This window comes from Emys orbicularis, chromosome 25, assembly GCF_028017835.1.
Source record: "Emys orbicularis isolate rEmyOrb1 chromosome 25, rEmyOrb1.hap1, whole genome shotgun sequence".
Lineage (NCBI taxonomy): Eukaryota > Metazoa > Chordata > Testudines > Emydidae > Emys > Emys orbicularis.
Window position 1 is genome coordinate 12,325,554 of NC_088707.1, and position 27,325 is coordinate 12,352,878.

Sequence of the window (27,325 nt, forward strand, 5' to 3'; positions counted from 1 at the left end):
GCCCCCGAGAGCTTCCAGGCTGAGCAGGCAAAGGGAGGGAGGGGACGAGAAAGGAGACGGGACCTGCCCATGTCACCCAGCAGGTGGGTGGTGAAGGGAGGAAGAGAACCCAGGTGTCCTGACACCCAGCCCACTGTCCCAGCCTTTGGCCCGCGCTGAATGTCATGGGGCACAGCGAGGAGTCCTGGGATCCAGGTGCCGGAACCATCAGCGGGAGAACGGCCCGACAGTGTGAGGCTGGAATCGTCTCCTGGAGGAGGCCCCCTCGCTTAGGACTTTTAGTGCTAAAGCCAACCCCCTGGGAAGAAATGCTGTAAGAATCAGCCCTGCCCTGGCCCCGGGGGACAAGGGGGCGGAGAGATGAGCCGATGGGTCTTTCCCCTTCCCGTGCTCTGTGGCCCTGTGCCTCAGTTTCCCCATACATAAAATACTGATCCCGCCCCTTTGCAAAGCCAGTTGCAGGGTGCTGGGCGCATCCAAGTCTCTGTGAATTCTGCTCCTGTGTTGCTCTGTTGCTGTGTGACTTTGGGCAGTAACAGCAGGCATCACGCTGCCTCTGGTGCTTTCGCTGCTCCTGATGCTTTTACCTCCATCTTCCATCTCTCTCAGGATGCAGCTTTGAAAATTCTCACCAATACCAACACCAAGCAGCCCTGTGAACATGAACTCTCAATGGAGGACTATTATGACATGGCACTCTTAATTTCCATGGAAGGTCAGTGGGGCTGGGAGCTTCCATCCCCCTTGATCAGCAATTCCAAATGCCCTCTCTGCCCTCGGAGGGGAGACGCGTGGGCTCGTGGATCAGGCCTGGGACCTGGGTTCTGATCCTGGTTCTGACACTGTCCTTGTCTGTTCCATTGTTCTCAATGAGGTGGAGGGTGGGGTTTCTCCATTGTTCTCAAAGAAGCCGAGGGTGGGAGTATGTCCGTTGTTCTTAATGGGGCAGGGCACAGGGTGGGAGGTTTTCTCCAGTGTATTCAGTGGGGGCTGGGTACACATGATCATCTGACCCTTAAAATTCAACTCTGCTCCTCCTCCTTTGGCTGGAACTCTTTGCCAGAGGATGTTGTGAAGGCCAAGGCTATAACAGGGTTCAAAAAAGAATTAGAAAAATAAATGAAGCACAGGTCCATCAATGGCTATTAACCAGGATGGGCAGGGATGGTGTCCCTAGCCTCTGTTTGCCAGAAGCTGGGAATGGGCAACGGGGGATGGATCACTTGATGATTCCCTGTTCTGTTCATTCCCTCTGGGGCACCTGGCACTGGCCACTGTCGGCAGACAGGATACTGGGCTAGATGGACCTTTGGTCTTACCCGTATAGCCGTTCTTATGTTCTTATTTTCACAGAGACTGATGGCTTTTCTAGCTCCAGCCCCATGCGCTGCCCTGGGATCTGAGAGTCAAGCTGGGTGTTATGGAGGCGATTACATGGGGCCCTGCAATGCCCACTTGTGCTCGGTGGTTGCGGTAGAAACACACTGAGCCTCCCTAGGCCTCCATGTCCCAGCTGCTCAGTGAGGCTAATGATTTGACCTGCCTGGCTAGCGGCTCTTTGTGAAGGGCTCTGGGAGTGCAACGTACCCTTAACGCTGCTCGGGGCAGAGCTGGGACTGAGCTCAGGACTCCCTGGCTCCTGCCCCCGTGCTGAGTCCACCAGCGTGTGCTGCACGTAGGACACCCCCAGCCCGACCCCCTCCAGCCCCAGCCCTGCCAGCAGGGGTCAGTTCTCAGAGCTCCCGGGGGCCACGTGCAGTCCCCGAAATGTCCCCAAACATCGAGACTTTGCAGGTGCAAACACACGTGAATCATCATCTGGATTTGCCCCCAAACCAGGGTGGGGCTCCCTCAACGCCCCTTTGTATCTTTTCTTGGCATGATCCCTGGGGCAGTAAGTGTGGATAGTGCAGCAGAGAGCCCAGTGATCAACGGCCGGCTAGCGCCAGAACCCAGTGCCCAGGCGGAGCCAGCACCACGTGCGTACTTCCCAGAGACGTGGCTGTGGGACCTGGTGCCTGTGGGGTGAGTGAGTAGCTGTCACAGACCGTCCCTGCGGAGCGGCATCCAGGCCAGACCCTCGAAAGCAGCAGCTCCCAGAGGCGGCGCACTGGCTGGGGGAGGGCTGGCTGCCCACGTGGGGCTGGTTCCTGCGCCCTGTTGCCAGCGGAGAGGAACCCAGCACAGCAGCGGGGAATTGAAGGTGGCACATGGGGTAGAATTGGGAGGGGCAGGGGATCCCGAGCAGGGGGAATTGAGGCTGACCCCAAGAATAGCCCCCTGACAGGGAGACGTGTCTGGCTGCAGAAGGGGGGATCCCCATCCCGTGGGACATTGAGCCCAGCCCGGAGAGCCCCGGGGCAGGGAAGGATCCTGTGCTAGCTGGCGTGGGGTGGAGGAAGGGACGAGATGGGGGCACTGACAGCTCTTCCCCTCTCTGCTGTCTGGGATTGGCCTGTTTCTGTGCCACCGGCCCAGGGCCCCAGCCCAGCAGAGGGTCGGGCAGGGATGTCTCTGGTGGCCGTGCTTGTGCGCGCTTCCCACGGGACGGCCGCGTGTCTGACTCTCTGTTTGTGTCCATCCCGGCCCAGCGAGGGGGGCTCCAAGGACATCCCAGTCTCGGTGCCCGACACCATCACGGAGTGGAAAGCTGGGATGTTCTGCACGGCCGAGGTGGGCTTTGGGCTCTCGCCCACGGTCACCTTCACGGCCTTCAAACCCTTCTTTGTGGAGCTGGCCTTGCCGTACTCCGTGATCCGGGGAGAGGCCTTCGCCCTAAAGGCCACTGTCTTCAACTACCTGCAGCAGTGCATCAAGGTGAGCGCTGCCCGGGGCTGACCTGCTGGGTCTGCTGCGGCCGGTGACCTGGGGCTGGGGAGCTGGGCAGCGGCGCAGGCCTGCGAGTGGCACCGGCAGTCACTGGCTGTGATCCTGTGACCACTGGGGTCAGCAAATCACAGTGAGTGGGGCCTGGCCTAATCCCCAGAGGGGTAACGTCTTGGCCTGGAGCTGGTGCGTCCCCCACAGCCTAAGGGGGATCTCGTGTTGGGCCCCACAGGTGCAGCTGACGCTGGCGGAGTCTGCGCAGTTCCAGGTGCAGGCGGGCGAGGACGGCGCCTACACCAGCTGCCTCTGTGCAGATGAAGGGAAAACCTTCCAGTGGGAGGTGACGGCGAGCAGCCTGGGTGAGGGGCGCTGGGGGCTCTGTGCCGGAGGGGAGGGTCAGGGAAGTGGTGGGGGGCTCTGCACAATGGGGGGGGCAGAGGGGTGCTGGAGCCTTCACACTAGGGAGGCAGGAGGGGCCTTTGGAGGCTCTGCATGAGGGGACAGATGGGTAAGGGGCATTGGAGGCTCTGTGCTGGGAGTGAGAAGGAGGGCGCAGGATGGGGTTGCTGAGGGCTTGGTGCCAAGCGGAGGGGATGAGAAGAGCTGCGGGGGAGGGGGCTGAGAGGACGCCCCAGCAGTGAAACCCCTTACGGCCTAATCGCCATTTCCCACAGTCACCACTTCCCTCCGTCCTTTCCTTCCCCTCTGGCCTTCTCTCTCTTTTCTCCCCCATTCTCTCTCTCTCTCTTGATTTTCTTTCTTTTTCTATTATTCTCTCCCTTCTTCACCACTCTTCCCCTTCAAGTATCCTCCCACCCTCCGACACGGACTCCTCTCGGCCTCGGGCAGGGGCATTGGTCTGTCTAACGGGGCGTCTCCCGCCTTGCTCGGCAGGGGAGGTGAACTTCACCGTCAGCACCGAGGCTCTGCGCACCGAGGAGCTGTGCGGCAATGAGCTGGCTGTGGTGCCGGCCCAGGGCCGAGTGGACACCGTGATAAAGCCCCTGCTGGTCCAGGTCAGTGTCTGGTCGTGGCCTCTGGGCAGAGCGGAGGGAGATTCAGTGCCTGGGTCTCACCCCCTGGTGGCCGTGGGCCGAATCTGCACTTGTGATTGTTCTTTGTCCTGCCACAGAAAATAATACCCCAGCACCGTGCCGTCCGCGTCCCGGATCCTGACCTGCACTGCCCCGTCATGCGGCCCCGTCCCAGCGAGATCAGGGAGCTGGTGGGAGAGTCCTGGGACAGACAGAGATGGGGGTTAGCCCCAAGGGGGGTGGCTGAGTGTGACACACGGGAGAGCTCGAGGGGGCGGAGGGAACTAGCAGAGGGAAGCTCCGCGCTGAAGAGGAAGAAGCCGCGAGATCTGCTGGGCTGGGAACAGTCTCCCCGGGGAAGGGACGAGAGCCCCATCGCTGGGGCGCTGAGAGCTGGATGTGCCCGAGCCCCACAGCACGGGCTGTAGGGGATGATCCTGCCCTGGCTAGGGGCACTGGCTGACCCAGCAAGCCCTGTCAGGCTGTGACGTGCACGGTCCCTTGTCCTGACCTTCTCTCTGATGCTCCTTCCCCACAGCCGGGGGGGATCCTGGAGGAGAAGGCGCACAGCTCCCTGCTCTGCCAGGAAGGTAGGATCCCAGCGCCTGTGCGGGGCTCAGTGGGTGTCACTAACGCGGGGCGTCTCTTGGCTGCGGCACGTCAGTGATGGCTGAGCCGCTGGATGGCCCAGCTAGGGGCCCAGGAGCCGCCAGGCCGGACCGGACCAGGGGGCATCCAAGCCAATGTCCTGCCTGGGACAGGGTCCAGGCCCAGCTGCCCGGGGAAGATGCACCCCCTAGTGGGCAGTTATGGAACTGTCTGCCATGGGCCGAAGGCTCGAGCACGTCCGGCTCCTGCTCCCGAGTCTCACTAGCCCCTCTTGTACCAGCTCCTCTCCCCTGCAGCCTGGCCCCCGTGTGTACGATGCTCCCTGCAGAGCTCGTCACACCGGCTCTCTGGGGCCAGGAGAGGGACGGACTCCCACAGGCAGGACCCTCCGCTGAGAACCCCCAGCCCTCGCCCTCAAGGGCACGTATGTGCCATGGTTGGGGGAAGCTTGGGATTGAGAGAGGGGCTGTGACTGGGCGAGAGCCCCGAACAGAGAGGAATGGAGGGATCTGATTGGCTGGAGGCAGATGCAGGTTCCCAACAGGCCGTTAATGGTGTGTCTTTGCCTTCGTGTTACTCAGCGTCCGAAGAAATCTCCTTGCAGCTGCCTGCGAACATCCTGGCGGGGTCCGAGCGGGCCCACGTGACAGTCCTGGGTAAGGAATTCCCCTGCCCCATTCCTCCCAGGGCACGGTGCCCTTCGCCAGCCAGCCCGTCTGTGGGCCAGCGCTCTGATCAGAGAGGCCGGGGCATCACGGATGGAAAAGACCAATGAGGTCTTGTGGGTGTCTGGGGCCAGGGCAGGACTGGTCCCTGCAGTATGTGCTCCAGGGCCTCATCCCCAGTGAGGGCAATAGACTCCTGCGGTGATGCCATGAAGCTGTGCCAGGGCATTGGCGTCTTGGCCATTCATCACCACGTATCCACGTAACCCCACCAGGCCTGAATTGAACTGGGGGCTCTGGCCCCCGTGTGCCAGGGCTCCACTGATGTGGTGTTAGGGACGGGGCAGCTGTTGTGCAGCCTGGCAATTCTCTGCTTCCCTGACTCCCTTGGTGCCAGGAGACATAATGGGCACGGCTCTGCAGAACATAGACCGCCTGCTGGCCATGCCCTATGGCTGCGGAGAGCAGAACATGGTCCGGTTCGCTCCCAACATCTACATCCAGCAGTACCTGGAGAAGAGCGGGCAGCTGAGCCCGGAGATCAGAGACAAGGCCAAGGGTTTCCTCCAGAGCGGTGAGTGTCCTCCCGCCCCTGCGCCCCCAGGGCATGGCGGGGCCATGCAAGGGCCCTGTCCATGCCACCTCTGGGGCCCGGGTTCCAATCCAGCCCCAGATCAGGGCCCTGGCTGACTCTGCAGGTCAGGGAATTAGATCCTTGGCCTTTCTTCTCTGGGGCATCAGTTCCGAGGCCCAGACTCAGGGTTCAGGGAATGGGAGAGGAGCCCTTTCCCCTCTAGGGGGCGCTGGTTGGGATCCAGCTCCAGGTCGGGGCGCTGAAGCGTTTGAGGGGATCAGGGCCCTATTCAGCCTTAACTCCATCCCCCTATTCAAATCGACCCGTGGAATCTCTGAGTCTCAGCATCGTGGGGGAGGGGAGGGCTAGCGGGCCCCACGGGGTGCAGACTGGGCGTGGATTCTAGCCCCTGGGAGTGAGCGGATCCAGGACTCGCTGTCTCTCTCCCGTCCCCGCAGGCTACCAGCGCGAGCTGCTCTACAAACACAACGATGGCTCTTACAGCGCCTTTGGGGAGAGCGACGCCACGGGCAACACCTGGTGAGGGGGCGCACGGCACGGGCGAGTCAGGGCTCTGGGTGGCCAGGGCCTACCGGGCTGCAGCCTGACCCCCAGCCCTACTGCTATTCCATTCCTGCTCCCCACACAGCTCTGCCTCACTTACTCACTCCAAACCCCCACCCCATTCCCGTTCTGGGCTCCCCTGACAGCTCTGCTCACCCCCACAATGCTCACCCCCAGCCTGGTCCCCCACGCACCTCCCTCCTGGCCCGCAGCATCTCCTGCAGAGTGTCCCTCTCACGGGGTCTCTCCCCGCCCAGGCTGACGGCCTTCGTTCTCAAGTCCTTTGGCCAGGCCAGACCCTACATCTCCATCGACGAGAAGCACCTAGAGGATGCCCTAAGGTGGCTGCAGCGTCACCAACTGGAGAGCGGCTGCTTCCGCAGTGTGGGGAAGCTGTTGAACAACGCCCTGCAGGTGGGAGGCTGGGGGGATGGGCTGATGGGATGGGGGAGGAGGGGATAAGCTGGGGAAGGGGGTGGGGGCCCCTCATGGCAGCTGGTTGTTGTGACCCGTGTCGGTTTTGGGGATTTCCCTGGGTTTTTGGAATGGCTGAATGGCTGGAACGGCCGGGGCAGCGGGTTATTGCACCGAACGAGGGAGCAGCCCTGGCCCAGCCCCCCTGGCTCCTGCACAGCCCGGTCTCCCTGCGGGCACTGAGCAGACCCCGCACTCATTGCCTGGCACGGAGAGCCTGAGGGTGACTCCCACAACTCCCCATGCGGCTCAGTCAGAAGGGCGGTCGCGGTGCATCATGGGAGATGTAGTCCGACAGAACCAAGTCCATGGGGGAATGGGGGCACGAGGCCGGTGCAGCTGAATGTTGAACCGGTTTGCAGTGGAAGGTTTAGATTCAGGTCGCCAACCCGAGAGGCTGCGATTTGGGCCCCGCCGACCCACAGCAGAATGTTGCGTTTCTATTTTCCCAACGGAAATCGAAACGTTTCAGCAAAAGTAACATTTTCCCTCAAAGTTTTGGTTTTGTGGAAACTGCATCGTCTGTAGAGAAATAATTTCAGCAGGAAATTCCCACCCAACTCGATTCACAGCCTAATTCCTGCCACTGCCCCGGAGTTTGCAGGGAGCTGGTACTCTACGGGAGGGGCCAGGGCTGTACCTGGCCGTTCAGGAGCTAGAAGGAGACAAATCTTAGGCAAAGTCCAGATTCCCGCACGGGAGGACTATTTAATGAGCAGGAACTCGCTCCGTGGGGGCGAATCCCTCAGCCTCTGCAGAAACGGCCCCTGGTCTTCACAGGAAATCTGGAAAATGTCAGTTCAAACCAACTTCCCAGTCTCTGGTTCCAGGGGGGCTCAGATAGGATTTTATACTGAAATTTTATACAGCCTTGACAATGGAGCAGCTACCGCCTCTCCCTATAACAAAGCTGTGGAACTCACTGCCACCCTGTGGCCTCCCTGGCTGCTATGACTTGGGGCAGCTGTTTGGGACCCAGATGGGCCTGACAGGTCCCAGCAGGAGGCAGGACCCAAACCCAGCCAATCGGAGCGCTGGAGCCAGGTCTTCTGAGGCCCAATGGGCCTGTCCTGGGCAGCGGCTCACCTGCTCCTGGCAACGTGACCCGCAGCTCGGTCTGAGCCAGCTCCCGGTGTCTCCATCCCCCTCAGGGCGGCGTGGTGGACGAGCTCTCTCTCTCGGCTTACATCACGGCAGCGCTGCTGGAGCTGGGGCAGCCGCTCACGGTGAGGCCAAGCCCGGCTGTCCCAGGGGAGGGGCCGGCAGTCGGGGGGGATTGGAGATTGTTGGTGACAGTGAGGGGGGAGTTAGTGCAAGGGAAGGGTTTGGGGTGAGACAGGGGAGTCGTGGGGGGTTGGTACCAGGGAGGGATTTGGGGTGAGACGGGGGAGCCGTGGGGGGTTGGTACCAGGGAGGGATTTGGGGTAAGATGGGGGCAGTGGGGAGAGAGGTTAGTACTGGAGGCGGGTCAGGGAGAGATAGGGATGGGGACAGTGTGTCAGGGAATCAGAAAGATTCAGCGGCTCGGCCAGTTTCTGGGTCTGGCTCTGGCTCTGGGGGGGATCTGGGCGAGGCTTGGGCGAGCTGTTTATATATGGGCCCAGGACACAGGTGGCGGTGGGGAGGGTGGATGGGTTGGGGGAGGTGACAGCTGCCTGCTTGGTGGAGCATTGTTAAGGCCCCATGGGGTGGGTGCCGGGGGACACACCCAGGCGCAGGGGGTCTCTTCTGGCCAGCTCAGCCTGACGGGGAGTCTGTTCGGTGTCTAGGGCTCGGGGAAGGGGGTCTGGCGAGGCTTGTGGGGTGCAGGGTGCGGGTGGCGGTGGGGGCATGGGTCGGGGGAGGTGACGACAGGCTGGCGGGAGGGGGTATTAGGGCCCCATGGGGTGGTTGCCGGGGGACACACCCAGGCGCGGGGCGTCTCCTCTGGCCGTCTCAGCCTGACGGGGAGCCTGTTTGGTGTCTCCCCCGTCCCAGGACCCCATGGTGACCAGGGCCCTCCAGTGCCTCCGGGAGTCGAGCACCAGCGACCTCTACACGCAGGCGCTGCTGGCCTACGCCTTCGGGCTGGCGGGGAGCACTGAGCTGCGGGACACCCTTCTGCAGCGCCTGGCCCAGCACAGCGGCAGCACCGGTACCGGCAGCACCTCGCTCTAGTGCTCTCCTCTCTGCCGGCCTCTAGACACAGGGCAGGGCCAGCTGCCCCCCACGGCCCTGCCCACCTAGGTGCCCCCTGCCCCGGGACCTTCTCAGCCTGGCAGGGGAGCTGGGTCTCCGTGGCCCAGTCAGTCCGTGGTCTCTGCTGAGGCTGCCAGCGAGGGGCCGACGCGCTGGGCTCCGTCGTGGGGACACTTCTCCCCTCAGAGCTGGAGTGAGATCGTCCCGCCACTTCCCAGGGCCCAGCGCACGGAACGAAGGGGGACGAGACTGGGTCGCTGCCAGCCTGGGGGGATCGGAGCTGGGAACCTAGAGGGGCAAAGCCCCATGTCCCAACACAGCCCTCTCAAGCACCCGCGGCCAGGAGCGTGACGGGGTCCAGTGGGCTCAGAGCCCGTGGGGCAGGGCCTTGCATAGGCAGCTCCCAAGGGGAACGGGTCGTAACCGAGCCCTGGGGAGATGCCGCAGGATCCCAGCCTGGGAAGCCCCTGGGGCCCCTTTGGAAACTAAACAGGTGACCCACTGTGTTGTAACTGCAGCCGTGGGGCTGCCCTTCCCTTGGCCCCTCTCCTAGGGGGACAGCTGCACTGGCAGAGGAAGGTGAAGGCCCTGCCCAGCCCCTATGGGAACCAGGCCCCATCAGCGGAGGTGGAGATGACGGCTTACGTGCTCCTGGCCTATCTCTCCCTTCCCAACGTGTCTGCTGCCGACATGGCGACCGCCACCCAGATCGTCCGCTGGCTCAGCAAGCAGCAGAACCCCTACGGGGGCTTCGCCTCGACGCAGGTAACACCCCTGCCCTCTGGGCAAACCAGCACTGGGGGCCTGGTGGAGCAAGGGTCCCCCCGGGGGCAGCATCTCCGCAGCTGACCTGGGGCCTTCCTGGGAGAGGGAGTCCTGGGTGCAGAGTCCCCTGCCCTCAGGGGCTGGGAGCCGGGGTGCCAGTGTCAGCGCCCCGGCGGGTCCCGATCCTGCTGCAGTGAGTCTGAGCCGGGCTCCTCTCCCCAGAGCGTGACAGCAGCTCGGTGACTCTCCTCCCCAGGACACGGTGGTGGCCCTGCAGGCCCTGGCCAAATACGCAGCCCTGACATACAGCACGAGCGGGGCTGTGTCAGTGACGGTGAGCTCCCAGGCCGGGGCCCGGCAGCAATTCCACGTGGAGAACGCCAACCGGCTGGTGCTGCAGCGAGCGGCCCTGCAGGAGATCCCCGGGCAGTACACGGTGCAGGCCAGCGGCAAGGGCTGTGTCTTTGTGCAGGTGAGTGCAGGAGCCCCGGGGACCAGCTGGCCCAGCGGTGACTGGCTGTGCCCTTGCCCTGCCCCACGGCACCTGGCTCTGGGCCCAGGCTCTGATCTGCTGTGACGGAGGCAGCAGGCTCTGCCCCAACCCTCTTGCTTGTCTCCCAGCTGACTCTGCGCTACAACGTGCCGCCCCCAAAGAGCGCCGCGACCTTTGACCTGCGGGTGGAGACAGAGCCGAAGGAGTGCACCGAGAGCGCCAGATCCCGCTTCAGCCTCGTGCTGCACGCCCGGTACGAGCCCCAGCCCCTCACCCCCGCAGGGTCAGAGCGCCCGGGGGCAGGGACAGGCCCCAGGCAGCGGGGAAATGGCTGGGGCAGAGCCGCCCCACTGCAGGGCCGGGAATCGATCGTCGGGGGAGCCATCCCCCCACAGGGCTCGGGGCCGAGGCAGGGGCCCTTGCAATGTGCCAGGGACTAAAGGGCTGGTCCCAGGGCTGATCTAATGGACAGTCGTCTCCCAAGGAGCTCCTGGGGCCAAGGCCCCTTGCCTGGGGAGCTCAGGGCTGGCCGGGGGCTAGCGTGGCTCCCAGCCCAGAGCAGGCAGAGGGCATTAGAGACGCCTGCAGGGCCGAGAAGACGGGAGGCCTCCCCTCCCCCTCCATCCCCCTGGGGTCTGTATCCAGGGCAAACCCTGACCTCAGCGCACGGCTCCTGTTGCAGGTACAGCGGGGAGCGCCCAGCCACCAACATGGCCATCATCGAGGTCAAGCTGCCGTCCGGCTACATCCCCGTCAAGAGCTCCCTGCGGCAGGTGAGCTTCCCAGGGAGGAGAACAGGCCGGGCCAGTCACACAGCATGAAACCAGGGGCTGATCCATGGGGGAGAGCCCAGACCCCCAGGAGAGCACAGATTGCAGCTCTGACCCCCAGGGGGAGCTCCCCCTGCAGAGCCCTGCCCCCTGCCGTGGGGCACTGTGCAGCCCTGGGTCTCCCATCCAGTCACTGAGCAGGTCCTGACCCTGCTTAGCTCCCCTTACAACACAACGCCCATGTCTAGACTCCCGCCCCTCCCCCAGCAGACACCCAGTGCTCAGCTGTGACTGACATGGGGGGTGGCAGCCAGGCCCCTCGGCCACGGGGGCGTTTGGTGCCCCATGTTCCAGCCCCAGCAGAGCAGTGACTCTGACCCCAGCCCCTCCGTTTAAGGTGACCAGACAGCAAATGTGAAAAATCGGGACAGGGGGTGGGGGGTAATAGGAGCCTATATAAGAAAAAGACCCACAAATCGGGACCGTCCCTATAAAATCGGGACATCTGGTCACCCTGCCTCCATTCCTGGCTCAGCCGTTTCCTCCCTCTGCTCCTAGCTGGAGAAGCAGCGTTTGGTGAAGAGGCTGGAGGTGCAGAACGACCAGGTGACGCTCTATCTAGACGAGGTGAGTGTGGGCAGCTCAGGGCTCCGGGGGCCTGGTGTGAATGGGGAGGGCGTGTCCTGCCCTGGCTCCACCCCCATTACAGTTGCTCTCGTGGGCTCTGTGGAACACGCACGGCATGGGGTTACTGAAATCTCCCCTGGTTCCAAGTGACCCGTATCCATAAAGGACGGGGAGATGGGACCAGACTCAGCCAAACCCCAGGGAGGGCCGTGAACGGAGCGACGGGGAGCTCAGGGTTGGGGGGCTGGAGCTGGGCCCTGACTGTGATGAAAGGGGTCACATTTTGCAGGGGGGTGGAACAGGGATTTGGGGGGAGCATTTTCAGGGCCAGGCCGAGCCTCGGGGAGGAGGGGGTTCAAGCTGCCAATGCAGACATTCAGCTCAGGCGCTCGCTCTGTCGCTCTCTCGGCAGCTGACGAAGGAGGCGTCGAGTTTCACCTTCTCCCTGGAGCAGGATTTCCCTGTGAAGAATCTCAGAGCAGCCCCAGTGAGACTGTACGATTACTATGAGACGGGTGAGTCCCGCCCGGGACCCGCCCCCATTACAGCTACTTCTAGGCTCTGTGGCACAGTCAGTGGCTGGGTGGGCATGTCCTGCCCTGGCTCCACCCCCATTACAGCTGTTCTCGTGGGCTCTGTGTCACACTCAGGGCGTGGGGTCACTGAAATCTCCCCAGGTGCCAAGTGCCCCATTTCCATAAATCCCACTCAGGTCAGAGACTTCCTGGGTTCAATCTGTGGGGTCAGCTAACCGCGAGGGACATGGGAGCCGTGTGCTCGTCGGGCTAGTGTAATTGGGGCCATCCCAGCAGGAGCAGGCGAGTCCCACCCCTTCAGGGCCCCCCACATTTTCCCTGCCATCCAGCTCCTCGGACACCCCCAGAACCCTTTGTTCTGGGCCAGGAGGTGGCAGGACGGTTTCCATGGGTGTTTTCAGGGGCGACTCAGTGGTGATTTCTGGGTCCGTCTGACTTACTTGGAGATGGGATGGGAGACAGCGCAGAGCCCCACTCAGACAGCTGGGGACGACGTCCCACTCCCTTCTAGGGTTCAGACCTACAGCAGGGATCCCCTGGGGCTGGGGTAACAGACTCTGCCTGTGTGGGATTAGAAGGAGGGGTTGTCATCCCCCCACTGGGTCTCTCCTCCATTCCTTACATCCCTTGCTGTTGCAGGTGAACACACAGAGGCTGAGTACAGCGCCCCCTGCGGCTCAGGTAGGTTTGATGCACCCACACATAACTCCAGTCCCTACAACTTTATGGGTGGGGGGAGTCCATGGGCCGGAGAGTTCTGTGTGTGTTGTAGACGGCAAAGGAGAGGGAGATGGGAGCATGGAACCCACCAGGACCATGTGTGTGGGGGGAGAGACCTCAGGGGGGAAGGGTCTATGTGGGGCACAAGGGAATCTGTCTTGAGGGCAGGGGGTGACTCTGAGGGGACAGTCTTATCAGGGGTTGGGAGAGTTCTGGGGGGCCATGTCCACAGGTGTCTGCCGGGTGTGTGGGGGCGATTTTGATCCCGTCTCAGGGGATGTTTGTGTTTGTTTAAAGCCCCTGATGCCGACATGATGGAAAATTCCCGCTGAAGCCCCCTCCCCTGCTGGGCAGCCCCCTCCCCTCCTGTCCCAAGAGCCCCGCGCCGGCAGCCGACACCCCAGGATCGGGGGGGCATGGACAGGCCTCGTCTCAGCTGCTGCTCTTCCCCGAACCAGCTGCACTATCCCCCTTAGCACCTTCTTCAGCCAACTCCTCCCCATTCGCTCTGCAAACATCCCACCTGCTCTCCCAACTCTCAGCCTCCAGACCGGCCCGCGTGATCCCAGCTGTCTGTCACACACGGGGACCAGTGGCTGCAGTGGGGACCCCTGCGGTTTGCTGCCCGTCCTGCCTGGAGCAGCAGTTTCAGTGTAAAACAAAATACAAAAACTCACCTCTTTGTGAGGCTGTTTTGTCGCTTTATGCCTGCCCTGCTGCTGCTCCTCACACGGCTCCTGTGCATCCTTAGAGCAGCCAGATCCTGGGTCCGTGGCTCTGTCCCCTTCCCCAGCCCTTCGGTCATTGCTGTGGGGTTTGGCTTTAACCCTGGGTCAGGCAGCGTCAGCGACAGCCTCCCGGGTTCCAGCCCCGCCTGGCAGAGCTGCCCTCGTTACACACGTCTACATGAAAATGAACCAATTCAACGGAAGTTAGTTTTTAAACCAGTTTACTTACACCAGTGAAAACCCCAGTGTGGATGCACTTATTGTGGTGTGACGGAGAGTTATTTTAGTTTAGGTTCAATCAATTAGGAATTGAAGCTAAACCAGAATCAACTCTTTTCTCAGACCGACAGGAGCTCCTCCACCGGCTTGCATGGGTTGAACTAAATTGATTTTAAAAGCGAAGGCCTGAGAGAAGGAGGAATAGCTTGTCCGACTCCTTACAAGTCTTGCTTGTTTTTGGTTTTTTTGGCATGTTTTGTTACTATCTGTTTAATTCAACGGATCAATGACCATTGTGGGGAAAGGTGATCTCTGTGAAAGGTCTATCCCCAGTCAACCACGGTGTGAGAGCCGAATGTACATGCTGTGGGATACCCAGCCAGTCCTCCAGAGACCCCAGAGCAGATCAGACTCGACATTCCTGATACTTACAGGGTAAATAGGAAGCAAGAAAAATAAATCCATAGACCATTCAGACCCTCCCTGTCCATCGTAAAGAAGCAAGAACTCTTTGCAGGTCCCCTTTAAAAGCAGGAAGCTCATTTTCCCGTGTGCAGATGTTAAAGGCACCTGATGCAGTTTGTAGGTGCAGGGGCTTTCCCCAGGGCCAGAGTGTGAAAGATTCACCAAAGAGTCATGACCACAAGCTCAGTCTCAGTTGGAAAGGATGGCACAAATACGTCCCAGAGGGCTGCACGTGCCTGTCTAAGGGGGCAGGAGAACTGGACTTTAATATTTGCGGAATAGGAAGTGCTCCCATATTGAAAGATGGTATTGTCCTCTGTACAGCCAGGGGGCAGTCACAAAAAGGCATTTCTCCTTCTCTTTGCCTAGGCCTGGCTTCTGTAACGATAACGTCACACTAACAGAGCTTGTGGTATTTAATTCCTGTTCCCAGTGATGTTTATAGGGGGAGCTAATAGCAGCCCCTCTATTTAGGCTGCCTGACCCTTTCCATGATAAAATAGTCTTGCAGTCTTTTCTTTGAGATGCTCTCACCCCGCCATTGTTTGCAGTGGGTCTTTGATATTCAGCCCTCAGCCTGGAGAATTGGCTTTTCTTTGTTCCATCAGATTCCATTCAGATATTGCTTAGATAGGAACCCCGGGGTTTCTACCTTTTTTCATTTAGGGACCCCTAAAACATTTCAAATGGAGGTGCGGACCCCCTTGGAAATCTTAGGCCTGGTCCCCACTAAGCCCCCACTTCGGACTAAGGTACGCAAATTCAGCTACGTTAATAACGTAGCTGAATTCGAAGTACCTTCGTCCGAACTTACCGCGGGTCCAGGCGCGGCAGGCAGGCTCCCCCGTCGATGCCACGTACTCCTCTCGCCGAGCTGGAGTACCGGCGTCGACGGCGAGCACTTCCGGGATCGATCCGGGATCGATTTATCGCGTCTAAACCAGACGCGATAAATCGATCCCAGAACATCGATTGCCTGCCGCCGGACCCTCCGGTAAGTGTAGACGTACCCTTGGACATAGTTTGTGGACTCCCAGGGGGCTGCAGACCACAGCTTGAAAACGACCGCCTTTCGCAAACTCCTTAGACATACTACACTGACTATGGTGAGAGACTGTGCCATACACTCTCAAAGAAACCGAGGAACCACCCGATCAGCATCCTGTACAGCAGACAGGAGAAGATCAAGAATGAGCTCTCAAAACTGGAGACTCTCATACAATAACAGAACACCTCTGGCCATCACATACAGCCCCCAGCTAAAACCTCTCCAGCGCATTATCCACGATCTACAACCTATCCTGGAAAATGATCCCTCACTCTCACAGACCTTGGGAGGCAGGCCAGTCCTCGCTTACAGACAACCCCCCAACCTGAAGCAAATACTCACCAGCAGCTACACACCACACCACAGAAACACCAACCCAGGAACCAATCCCTGTAGCAAACCTCGTTGCCTACTCTGTCCCCATATCTACTCTGGCGACACCATCAGAGGACCCAACCACATCAGCCACACCATCAAGGGCTCATTCACCTGCACATCTACTAATGTTATATATGCCATCATGTGCCAGCAATGCCCCTCTGCCATGTACATTGGCCAAACCGGACAGTCCCTCCGCAAAAGAATAAATGGACACAAATCGGACATCAGGAATGGTAACATACAAAAGCCAGTGAGTGAACACTTCAATCTCCCTGGTCATTCTATTACAGATTTAAAAGTCACTATCATTGAACAAAAAAACTTCAGAAACAGACTTCAAAGAGAAACAGCAGAACTAAAATTCATTTGCAAATTGAACACCATTAATCTGGGCTTGAATAGGGACTGGGAGTGGCTGGCTCATTACAGAAGCAGCTTTGCCTCTCCTGGAATTGACACCTCCTCATCTATTATTGGGAGTGGACTACATCCACCCTGATTGAATTGGCCCTGTCAACACTGGTTCTCCACTTGCGAAGTAACTCCCTGCTCTCCATGTGTCAGTATATGTAAGCGGGGGAATGGTCCCGCTATTGTGGGGAACTTTCCTGGCTTCTGCACTACCCCGGTGAAGTGGGCTAACGAAAGGATCCGAGTCCTCACTCCCACTTCCTTTACCCAGAGGCCTCCCTGCCCTTGAGGACTCCCCTTCCACTCTCCTGTCTGGCAGAGTCCTCGTAAACCCCGACAAGGCTGGGCCCAGGATTCCTGGAGGTCTCGACCCCCAACCCTGCTGTGGTCACCTAGGACAGGGGCTAGGGTGTCCCCACTCCGGGGTACTCTCTTTGCACTGGGCACCTCCCTGACCCACTGATCATTTTATACAATTTAAAGCAAATACAAGTTATTTAATTAACAATTACTTTTAAAAAAGAATAAGGAAAAATGGGAAAGGTTAAAGGAAACACATCACCCTGCTCTGAGGCAGGGAATATCACAAGCAGTGTCTCTGGAACGTCAGGGCAGTTCACAGTCTGTTCCTTGTAGGTCCCGGGCCTCCTTCTCAGGCCCTGGCTGTGCTGCAGGGACGCTGTGGGTTGGACACTTGCTCTGGCGGTGGCCACACGCTCTCAGGCTCTGGGTGGCAGGACCCTTCTTCCCAGCATCGCCCCCGCCCTGTCAGGGTTACGATCCCCCTCCAAGTCTGGCCTGCAAGGCCTCTTGGCTGAGGTATCTCCCTGTGCTGGGCCCACTGCCAGGGTCCCCCTCACTCTCCCCAGCTGCTCACCGCACCCAGCTCCGGACTGCTCCAGCCCCAGCTCCAGCTCCACTCTGCCTCAGCACAGCTGCTGCTGCTGCTCTGCCTCCAGCTCCCTGGGCTGCTTCTCTGGCCTCTCTGGCTCTGGTTGCTGCAGCTCTGCCCCCAGGGCAGGTCTGCTCTGCAGGCTGCTTCTGTAACTCTGCTTTGGGGCTGCAGCTCTGCTCCCAGCAACTTAGCTCAGGCCCCTGCTCTCTCCTGGCTGTGCTCTGGCTTTGGGGCTGCAGCTCTGCTCCCAGCAACTTAGCTCAGGCCCCTCTCTGTCCTGGCTGTGCTCTGGCTTTGGGGCTGCAGCTCTGCTCCCAGCTCAGGATCTGCTCTCCCTGGGCTTTGTCTCTGGCTCTGTGGCTGCGCCTCTGGCCCCTCTGGATCTGGCACGGTTCTGCTCTCCAGCTCAGCGTGGGCCCCTGCTTTCTCCTTAGCTCGGCCCCACTCAGTCTGACCCAGGCAATTCCAGCTCACACGGAGGACGGGACCTCCCTGGCCTCCTGACCCTCTGATTAGCCTGCCCGCCCTGTCAATCAGACTGATCTGGAGCATTGGCCTCTCCCCATTGTTCCTGGGGACTGTCAGTCTCAGGCTCCTGATTTGCCATCGACCCTTCCCCTTTTAGTACTGGGAGCAAGCCAATCAAAACACCCCCACTGAATGTTAGTAAGGGGGCAACAGTCCCCTTACATATAGAATGCCTGCATCTGTAACTTTCACTCTATGCATCTGAAGAAGTGAGGTTTTTACCCACGAAAGCTTATGCCCAAATAAATCTGTTAGACTTTAAGGTGCCACCAGACTCCATGTTGTTTTTGTAGATACAGACTAACACGACTACCCCCTGATACTAGACATAGTTTGCCAGCCCCCGTTTGTCCTTGGGCCACAGGTGGAGGGAGAACCACTGACATAAACTGTTCAGAACAATCCCCATTTCCCCTCCGGCACTTGTGTTCCTGCCTGAATATCACTGAGCTCGAACCTCCCACAGTGCCGCCTCCTGCTGCCACCAGCAAAGCAGCAGCTCCAGCTCCTGTCCTGGGAACAAGTGGGAGTGGCTCTAGCAAGAGGTGTGGGCTTCCCTCACTGGGCACAGAACATGGCTCCAGCGGCCCGTGGCACCTCTGGGCGATCACATGGAGCAGGACCTCCGTCCCACCCAGCCCACTGAGCCAAATAGCCCATCACCCACCCAGGACAACAACCTGCTCCTGCTGCCACTGAACATAATGCCGTGGCGCAAGGAGTAGCAGCCTGTGCTGAAGGTTCAAACACACAGAGGGACGTTGCATGCTCAGCACATACTGGACGCTGCGGTGTGAAGCCTGGAGACGGAATTCAGTTGTGAATGTGTCAGTCCCAGGGCTGGCTCAGCACGACCTGAGCCTTGGAGACGCAGCTGAAAACCGCAGAGCAGATCAAACGGAGACAGCGCAAGATAGCAGTGGGTCCCTGCGCAGCCCCCGTGGGCTCGTGTCCCACCAGCTCTGTTTTCCCTTTATGGGGACCCTCTGCTCCGATTGTGGATCCCCCCAGGTTCCTGGAGTCTGTTCAGTCTGTGTGTGGAGGGGGAGGCATGTGGGGATGGAGCCGTGTTCTCTAGGCCCTGTGGGGTCCCTTGGTAGACAGGAGGCTCCCAGGGCCAGGGGGCGAGGTGGGAGAGGCCCACAGCAGATGTGGTGAAGCCTCAGATACAGCTAGGCACGTGGGGCCTGTGGCGAGAAAGCCCTGGCGGACGGGAGATGTCTTGGGAGGGGGCAGCGTTCAAACCTGGCTGGACCCGGCTGGGTCGGGTTCTCTTGGCCCTGGCGTATTAGCGTCAGTTTCTGAGCTGAATCGTGTTTCTCTCATTTCCTGCCCATCCCCGACTCGGGCCAGGTCCTGTCGGATAATTTCTTGTCCCCCCTGCTCTTTGCAGCTCCTCCTGAGCTGGCGTCATTGCTGTGTTTTGCTAACACGCCCTGAGGAGACTGGTCCATACGATGGGGCCCGACCCCGTCCCTGGGGTGCAGACGAGCCCCCTCCCACCGCCCTAACTAACAGCCACCCAGGGGTTCTGTGTCAGCTCCGTTAGCAGCCTCCTGCCCCACACTTCCACCTTGGGGATCTTCTCTCTCTTTGCTCTGGCCAGAAAGGCTGGAAGCGAACAGCCTCTGGGAGAGGGACCCCTACGAAGCAGGAAGGAGAAGGAGCTAAACCTGCCAACCCTCGGGGAGCAGCAGTGGGGCTGCTCTGGAGAGTCCATGGTGCTCTCTGTCTCTCAGGCCAGAGCTGTGTCTCTGTGACCCACACTCACCGAGTGCCGCACTCCCCCCTGCCACTCGCTTGGGCCCTCACCGGACATCATAGAGCGTGGCTCCCTGTCATCTACCCAGCAGTGATGGGCTCACGCTGGGCACCGCCAGGCGTCTCCTCATCCTGAGAGCCATTAGCCTGGTCAGCAGGGGGCGCTGCAGACCCATCCCCTGAGTCATTTCAATCCAGCCCTGGGAAAACCCTGCACTGACCTGGGACAGGGCCGGGCCGGGTGGGGCAGGACGCGCTGTCCCCAGTCGCTCGGTCCCAGCTCTGATTTCCGGGGGGCGAATGCTGCTCTGGGAGACGCTCCCGCAGCTGTGCCCAGACCACACTGGGGCTGTGAAGCCTGTTTGGGTCGTTGGCTGGGGCTGTCTCGGGATGCCCAGCTGTGACCGAGGGCAGAATTGGGCTCTGTGATGCCAGGACTGGCCGTGACAGAGATCTGAGCCCTTCCATGGACGCCGATCTAAGGGATATGGACCCCAGGCCTGATGCCTGACGCTCACCCCCTTCCAGAATCGCTCTCCCCTGGTCAGGGGCCTCCCACCCCACCCCCAGGTTCACCACCCCTAAAGGGCCCTGTTTGCCTGGTGGGACTGAAATTCCTGTTACCTTTGAAGCATCCTAAGGGACAGGTAAATATTTGAGGGTGTCACAGAGTCCCCGGGAGATGCTCTGCAACTGCTCCCCACAAAGCCAGTCAGGACTTTGGGGAGCCTCCTCTCCCTTGGAGCAGACTATCTTCAGGGCAAGAAGCTCACACGGCTTCACCTTCCTGGGTCTGACCTTTGAGCATTCAGCATATGCCCCTCTGTGCGCTTCCCACAGTGAGTCCGCCCAGATGGGGTCCTGGGGAAGCCAGAGGGTCCTGCATACACCCCCACTTCGCAGTCAGACGTGACTCTTAGCCAGCCAGTAAAGCAGAGGTTTATTTGATGATGGGAACACGGTCTAAAACAGAGCTTGTAGGTCCAGAGAACGGGACCCCTCAGCGTGGTCCATTCTGGGGCCCAGTGAGCCAGACAACCCCGTCTGCCCTCACTTCCCATCCCCAGCCAGCTCCAAACTGGAAAACCCCCTCCAGCCCCTCCTTTCTGGCCTTTGTCTCTTTCCCAGGCCAGGAGGTCACCTGATCTCTTTGTTCACTTTTAGCTATTCCCTTGCAGGGGGGAAGGGCCCCAGCCATTTGTTGCCAGGATACAGAGTGTTGGCCATTTATGCACACTGGAGACTTAAGAAATGCATAGGGGAAACTGAGGCACCCACACAGTATTCAGAGGAAACATTAAGAACAGTCCAACTTCATCACAGAGGGTAAACCAGCAAGGGACAGTGACCTGGGGCCAGATCTCTGCATCCCTGGAGCTGACACCGAGCCAGGGCAAGCAGGCTGCAGCCTCACTGTGTAGGTGTCTGCAATGTCAGTGTGTGGGTGTGGGTGTGGGTGTGTGTGTGACAGACCAGCCCTCTCCCCTCCCCCTCTTCTCAAACCCAGAGCTCCCTTGTGCGTCTCCCTGCAGGACTCAGCCAGTCCCAATGATTCTATATTCAATGTGGATGGAAGAGACCAGGGCTGGAGCGTGCTCAGCGCAGATGCAATGTACAAAGACAAATATTCCTAGCTTGATAGATTCCAAGGCAAGAAGAGAACATTGTGATCATCTAGTCTGACCTTCTGTATAACCCAGGCCAGGGAATTTCCCAAATATAATTCCTAGAGCAGATCTTTTAGAAAAAAACATCTAATCTTGTTTTAAAAATTACCCTCACTGTTAAAAAAGTACACCATATTTCCAGTCTCGGTTTGTCTAGCTTCAACTTCCAGCCATTGGATTGTGTTAGACCTTCCTCTGCTAAATTAAATAGCCTGTCTGATATTTGTCCCCCATGTAGGTACGTATAGGCTGTAACCATATCACCCCTTAGCCATCTCTGTGGTAAGCTAATAAATTCAGCTCTTGAGGATATCACTATAACGCACGTTTCTAATCCTTCAGTCATTCTCGTGGCTCTTCTCTGAACCCTCTCCAATTTATCAAATCCTTCTTGAACGATGGACACCGGAACTGGACACAGGATTCCAGCAGTGGTCGCACCAGTGCCAAATACTGTACAGAGATAAAATCACCTCTCTGCTCCTACTGCAGATTCCCCTGTTTATGCATCCAAGGATCACATCAACCCTTTGGGCCACAGCATCACATTGGGAGGCCATGTTCAGCTGATCCACACACACCCCTGAAGTCATCGCTTCCCAGAATAGAGTCCCCCATCCTGTAAGTATGGCCTATGTGCTTTGTGTCTAGATGTGTACATCTACACTGAGCTACACTGAAACACATATTGTTTGCCTGTGCCCAGCTTACGAAGTGATCCATAGAACTCTGTATCAGTGACCGGTCATCTTCGTTATTTACCACTCCTCCAATGTTTGTGTTGTCTGCAGACTTTATCACTGATGATTTTAAGTTTTCTTCCAGGTCATTGATAACAATGTTAAATAGCACAGAACCAAGAACTGATCCCTATGCAATCCTCTCGATCAATGATGGCTCCCCATTTACAGTTACATTTTGAGACCTATCAGTTAGCCAGTTTTTAATCCATGTAATGTGTGCCGTGTTATTTTATATTATTCTAGTTTTCTAATCAAAATGTCATGTGGTATCAAATCAAACACCTCACAGAAATCTCAGTAAATTACATTGACACTATTGACTTTATCTACTAAACTTATAATCTCATCAAAAAAAGATATCAAATTAGTTTGACAGGATCTGATTTCCATAAACCATTGCGAATTGGCATTAATCATGAGAGCCTCTTCTAATTCTTTATTAACCAAGTCCCGTATCAGCCACTCCATTATTGTGCCAGGGATCCATGTCAGACTGGCAGGCCTCTAATTACCCAGTTCATCCCATTTACCTTTTTAAAGTATTGGCACAACATTAGCTTTCTCCCAGTCTTCTGGAATTTCCCCAGTGTTCAAGACTTGCTGGGAATCAACATTAAAGGTCCAGCGAGCTCCTCAGCCAGCCCCTTTAAAACTCTTGGATATAAGTTATCTGGAGCTGCTGATTTTAAAATGTCTCACTTTGGTAGCTGCTGTTTAACATTCTCCCCAGATACTAGTGGAATGGAATGAGTGTTCTCCCCTTCATATGACATGACAACTTCAACTGGTTTTTCCCAAATGCAGAACACAAATATTTATTGAACCTTTCTGCCTTTTCAGCATTCAGGACTGACGGACGCTCCCTAAAATTGGGGGGGCCAACGGCACCGAACCATTGCCCCACACACACAGCACACCTTCTCCCTGAGGCTCTGCCCCCACACTGCCCTTCCCCCTGAGGTCCCACCCCACACTGCCCCATCTCCCCAAGCCCCCACCCTCACACCACCCATTCCATCCGAGGCACCACCCCCAAGGACCTGCCCCCAATGCCACCTCTTCCCCTTAGTCTTCTAAATGTAATGGAGCCATGGCCCCCTCCCCAGCCCCCCCCCCCCCCGTTCCGGCATCCCGTCTGCGTTATTGTTGATAATTCTGCCATTTGATTTGATAATGGACCAGTACCATTGTTAGGATTCATTTTGTTCCTAATATACTTTAAAAGCTCCTTCTTATTGTCCTTAACTCAGCTGTCCATAGATTTCTTCATGTGTCATTTTGCTTCCCTTATCAAGTTTCTACAGTCCTGATTTATATTCATTTCTGTCAACTTCTCCTTTCTTCCCTTTGATATACATCATTTTAAAAAATATTTCATAGTTGCTTTCATTTGCCCTCTGAGCCAGGTCATTTTTTTAACCAGTTTGATTGATTGTGGCTTTTGAGACATCTAGTAAAGTGTTCTTAAATAATTCCCAATTTTCATTCACATTTTTCTGATTAAATTTTTCTTCCCAGCTGGTTTGCCTCATAATTGTTTTCAGCTTTGTGAAACAGGCCCTTTCAACCACCGAGTGGAAATATTACTGGTCTGGACTTTAATCTGTTGGCACATTATAGATGTGATTGAGTCAGGATCACCTGTACCTAGGTTACCGTTCATGTTTAGTTCTGTGATCAGCTCCTCTTTATCTCTCAAGGTGAGGGCTCATATAGAACACTCCCCTGGAAGATGGAACACTTTTTGAGTTAGGAAAATATATAAGAAATTCCAAAGACATTTTAGTACTGGCAGCACCTGACCGCCAGCATGTGTCACTCACATTGAAATCCCCCAGGATCACACAGCTTCTTTTCCTACATTCTATAAATAGCTGCATAAGGAGCCACTCATCCTGTTCGTTAGTGTGATTTGGTGATCTGCCCCAGACACCAGCTAACTCCCCATCTTGTGCTGTATCGGTTAGGACAGGGATCCATAACCATTCAAGATCATTTTCTCTCAAGTTGTCAGTGACTCGGAGACAAGTCTGAGACACTCTACTGACCATGTGCAAATGGCAATGTTCTTTACTTTACAACTTAGCCACATCGACATGGATTTTAATGGCAACAGGAAAAACCCTTCTCTTCCCCTAGCACAATCCCCCTGCCAAATTTCAGTCTCAGGATCAAAAGCATGGAGGCGCTAGAACTCAACAAAATGCTCAGAAAAATGGATTGCCCTGGAAAAAACTACCTGTGTTAATGCCAACCCTGTTCTCAGAAATGGCTCGATTAATTTTTGCTGAAAGTTTATGTGACGTTATTGACATAATCTGGGACCATATAGAACATGGTTGCAACCAAAGTCCTGTAGTGGCACCAAATCTTGTATAAAGGGGGTCAAATGAGGTGTCTAAGACAAGGTTAGGGTTTGCTGGTTATGATTATGCTGTCTATATGTGTGTATCAGTTTTGTAGTTGAAGTTATGAATATTGGCTCTATACTGTCTGTATTTCAAACTTATGCTATGCTTCTGGGTGACATCCCAGACAAGTTGGTGTTAGCTCTGCCCAGCCTGCTTGATGGCCCATTAAGGACCATCAGCTATACAATTGACCCATTGAGAGAAGGCAGATACGCCCTGTAACTCAGCAAAGTGTGCAGGGATTTGCCCATGTGACTCCAGACTCCATTTTGCTGTAATTTTCCACAGTAAGAACGAAGAGGTGTTCTTACACCTGGAAAAGACTATATAAGGCTGATGCCTCGTCTCCATCTTGTCTTCAATCCTGCTTCTTACCTCTGGAGGGACTTTGCTACAAACGGAAGCTCTACACAAAGGACTGATGACCCATCCCTGCTGGGGATGTATTCCAGAGACTTGATTTGAACCTGCAGTTTATTCGATCTCTGCTGCAAGCCTGAACCAAGAACTCTGCCATTACTGTATGTAATTGATTCCATTTAACCAATTCTAACTCTCATCCATATCTTTTTCCTTTTATGAATAAACCTTTAGATTTTAGATTCTTAAGGATTGGCAACAGCGTGATTTGTGGGTAAGATCTGATTTGTATATTGACCTGGATCTGGGGCTTAGTCCTATGGGATCAGGAGAACCTTTTTTCTTTTATTGGGGTCTTGGTTTTCATAACCATTTGTCCCCATAATGAGTGGCACTGGTGGTGAACTGGGAAACTGGAATGTCTAAGGGAATTGCTTGTGTGATTTGTGGTTAGCCAGTGGGGTGAGACCGAAGTCCTCTTAGTCTGGCTGGTTTGGTTTGCCTTAGAGGCGGACAAACCCCCAGCCTTGGGCTGTGACTGCCCTGTTTTTAGCAATTTGTCCTGAATTGGCACTCTCGGTTGGGTCCCGCCAGAACCGCATCGTCACAGTTTACAAAAAAAATTCAACCCAAGGCAAAGCCTGAGCATGGAAAGTTCATCCCCGGCAGTCCCAGTGTGGGAACGTTAGAAGCGATCGTGAATGGGGGTTTCATGAGACAGGCTCAGCAACCCCAACGTTCTTCTCATTTGCATTGCAGTTGTGGGGTCGCTGCCAGAACCTACTTTAACAAACTCATTTCTCAGCAAGCTCCTCCCCCCTGCTCCTGCCAGGGCTTTCCCAGCATCCCGGCTACTGCACCACCACCGACCCCCAGAGGGGTCCCACCCCCTCCCGGGTAACCAATGCAAGGGGCCTCCTGGCCCACCTGAGCCTTTGCCAGGCAGCATCCTCTGACTCAAGCTGCAAGAACCTGTCAGAGCCTCGAATCCAGCAGCTGGGGGTGGTGGGTAAATATTGTCCTGGCTGCGTCCCCAGCCCCAGCCAGAGACCTGACACGACCCTTGTTTACCCCGGATCAAAGCGAAGCTCCAGCTCCAGAGTCTGTATCAGGGCAGAGCAGGCTGGTCTCCAGCACAGAGCGGGGGAGAGAGGGAGGAAGAAGGACCCAGAGGGGGGTGACGTGTGTGTGTCCCCTTGTGCCTGCCCGTCTGCCTGCACCCCAGGAATGGGGGCCCCGGTAACCCTGGCCTGCCTGCTGCTCCTCCTGCACCTCACCGCTGGGACGTCTGCAAAGCCGTAAGCCCTGTCCGTGTCTGTCTGTCTGTCCGCGTGGTAGGCAGTGCGGGGGGGAGGGGGTTGGAAGCAGCTGAGGGCACTGATGAGGGGGATGCTCGATCCAAAACTGAGGGGACAGGTCCGTTCTCCCCTGGGAGCTCAGTCCCTGATGCTAGGTCCCTCCTGGGCCCCCCTGGTCCGGCCCCTCCCAGCGGCGGGGGAGGTTGGCTCTGGTTAAGGCAGTGGCTTGGGGTGTGGAGAGCTGGGTTCAGTGGCCGGCTCTGCCACAGACGCCCTGTGCGCCCCCGGCCAGACACCGACCCTCTGAGCCTCAGCTCCCCTCTGTACCATGGGGTGATGATCCTCTGCGGCCGCCTGCTCCCGTCGGCCTGTCACCTCCTCGGGCCGCGGCCTGTCTCTGCCTGCGGGTCTGTCCAGCCCCAGTGCAGGGGGCCCAGGCTGGGCCGGGCCTCTAGGCACCAGTGAAATAGAACAGGAATTACCGACGAACCCAGTGCGTTAAACGAACGTCTCAGCGAGAACCTGGGAGTGCCCCGAAGGTGCAAACGCCGAAGGGTTCCTGCGAAGGCGGGTGGAGGCCCCGGGGTGCAGACTGGGTTGGGGGCGGGGGGGGGGGGCGTTGTATCTAAGCCAGTTACTGGCTGCAAAGTGCTCAGGTGCTCAGTACAGCCCCAGACTAACCAGCCTCCCCCCGCCGTGCACAGGGGTCTCTGCTCACTCCAGCGCCACTAGCTGCCCCCTTCTGGGCAGACCAAGGATCCTAGAGGCCAGGGATGGAGGGGTACTGAGCCCCTCTCTGCGCCCCCGGGACCCCTCCATCTCCGCGGGAGGCAGGCTGGGGTGGGGGATGGAGCGGGGGGGGGGCTTGCCCTGCCCCTGCCCTGTGGTTAGAGAAACGAATCAGTCTCCAGCACCGTCAACCCAGCTCTGGCCCCAGAAGGAGGGACACTCAGAAATCGGGAGTCACCCCCCGTCCTGGGGGAGGCTCTGGGCTGTCCCCTCCCCTCCCCCTCCCCCACTGCCCACGGTGCTTTCCCCTCCCCAGGCACTATGTGGTGGTGAGCCCAGCCGTGCTCTACCACCCGCACACGGGGATGGTGTCAGTTCATCTCAGCGACCTCAACGAGACCGTCCGGGTGAGCGTCCGGCTGGAGAGGGAGGATGGGCCCAGCGCTATCACCCTGCTGGAGAGAGAGGTCCAGGAGCGCCATCTGCACGAGAACGTGCGCTTCCAGGTGAGCCCCCGCCTGCAACCATCGGCACGGCCCCGGGCACTGGCCATGGGCACGGAGCCCGTCAGCCCCGGGTTTGCAGTCCCAGCCCAGCCTCAGGCCCCGGGCACAGCAGGGCTCAGGGGACTGGCCATGGGCACGGAGCTGGTCACTCAATGGGCAGCTGTAGCCACAGAACTCGAGCCCATCCCTCAGCAGCGACAGGCAGGAGGGAGCGGGGATGGGGTGGGGGGTACAGAGAGCGCCTGGCTTCCAACTCCATCGAAGGCCCCAGGTTCATGCTCCCTCCCATTCAGGGCCCCCAGGCTGGGGAGGGGGGTTGTGACAGTTTTTCGTTACCAAT

General features: G+C 57.8%; 2 protein-coding genes across 2 annotated transcripts in view; both read left to right on the top strand.

Moving 5' to 3' along the window:
• Positions 1-13,167, top strand: part of LOC135894652 (alpha-2-macroglobulin-like protein 1) — a 77,246-nt gene extending 64,079 nt beyond the window's left edge. The window contains exons 17-37 of the mRNA XM_065422790.1: positions 610-664; positions 1,395-1,464; positions 1,900-2,025; positions 2,592-2,817; positions 3,059-3,185; positions 3,721-3,842; positions 4,399-4,450; positions 5,051-5,125; positions 5,532-5,708; positions 6,167-6,248; positions 6,530-6,686; positions 7,898-7,972; positions 8,724-8,880; positions 9,478-9,689; positions 9,946-10,161; positions 10,311-10,435; positions 10,865-10,955; positions 11,511-11,579; positions 11,992-12,094; positions 12,755-12,796; positions 13,133-13,167. Coding sequence (XP_065278862.1) covers positions 610-664; positions 1,395-1,464; positions 1,900-2,025; positions 2,592-2,817; positions 3,059-3,185; positions 3,721-3,842; positions 4,399-4,450; positions 5,051-5,125; positions 5,532-5,708; positions 6,167-6,248; positions 6,530-6,686; positions 7,898-7,972; positions 8,724-8,880; positions 9,478-9,689; positions 9,946-10,161; positions 10,311-10,435; positions 10,865-10,955; positions 11,511-11,579; positions 11,992-12,094; positions 12,755-12,796; positions 13,133-13,167 — 2,394 coding nt within the window. The remainder of the gene's footprint in view (positions 1-609; positions 665-1,394; positions 1,465-1,899; positions 2,026-2,591; positions 2,818-3,058; positions 3,186-3,720; positions 3,843-4,398; positions 4,451-5,050; positions 5,126-5,531; positions 5,709-6,166; positions 6,249-6,529; positions 6,687-7,897; positions 7,973-8,723; positions 8,881-9,477; positions 9,690-9,945; positions 10,162-10,310; positions 10,436-10,864; positions 10,956-11,510; positions 11,580-11,991; positions 12,095-12,754; positions 12,797-13,132) is intronic.
• A 12,512-nt stretch (positions 13,168-25,679) lies between these two features.
• The window catches only part of LOC135894694 (alpha-2-macroglobulin-like protein 1), an 81,392-nt gene continuing 79,746 nt past the window's right edge, over positions 25,680-27,325 (top strand). Inside the window, exons 1-2 of the mRNA XM_065422832.1 lie at positions 25,680-25,750; positions 26,796-26,985. Coding sequence (XP_065278904.1) covers positions 25,680-25,750; positions 26,796-26,985 — 261 coding nt within the window. The remainder of the gene's footprint in view (positions 25,751-26,795; positions 26,986-27,325) is intronic.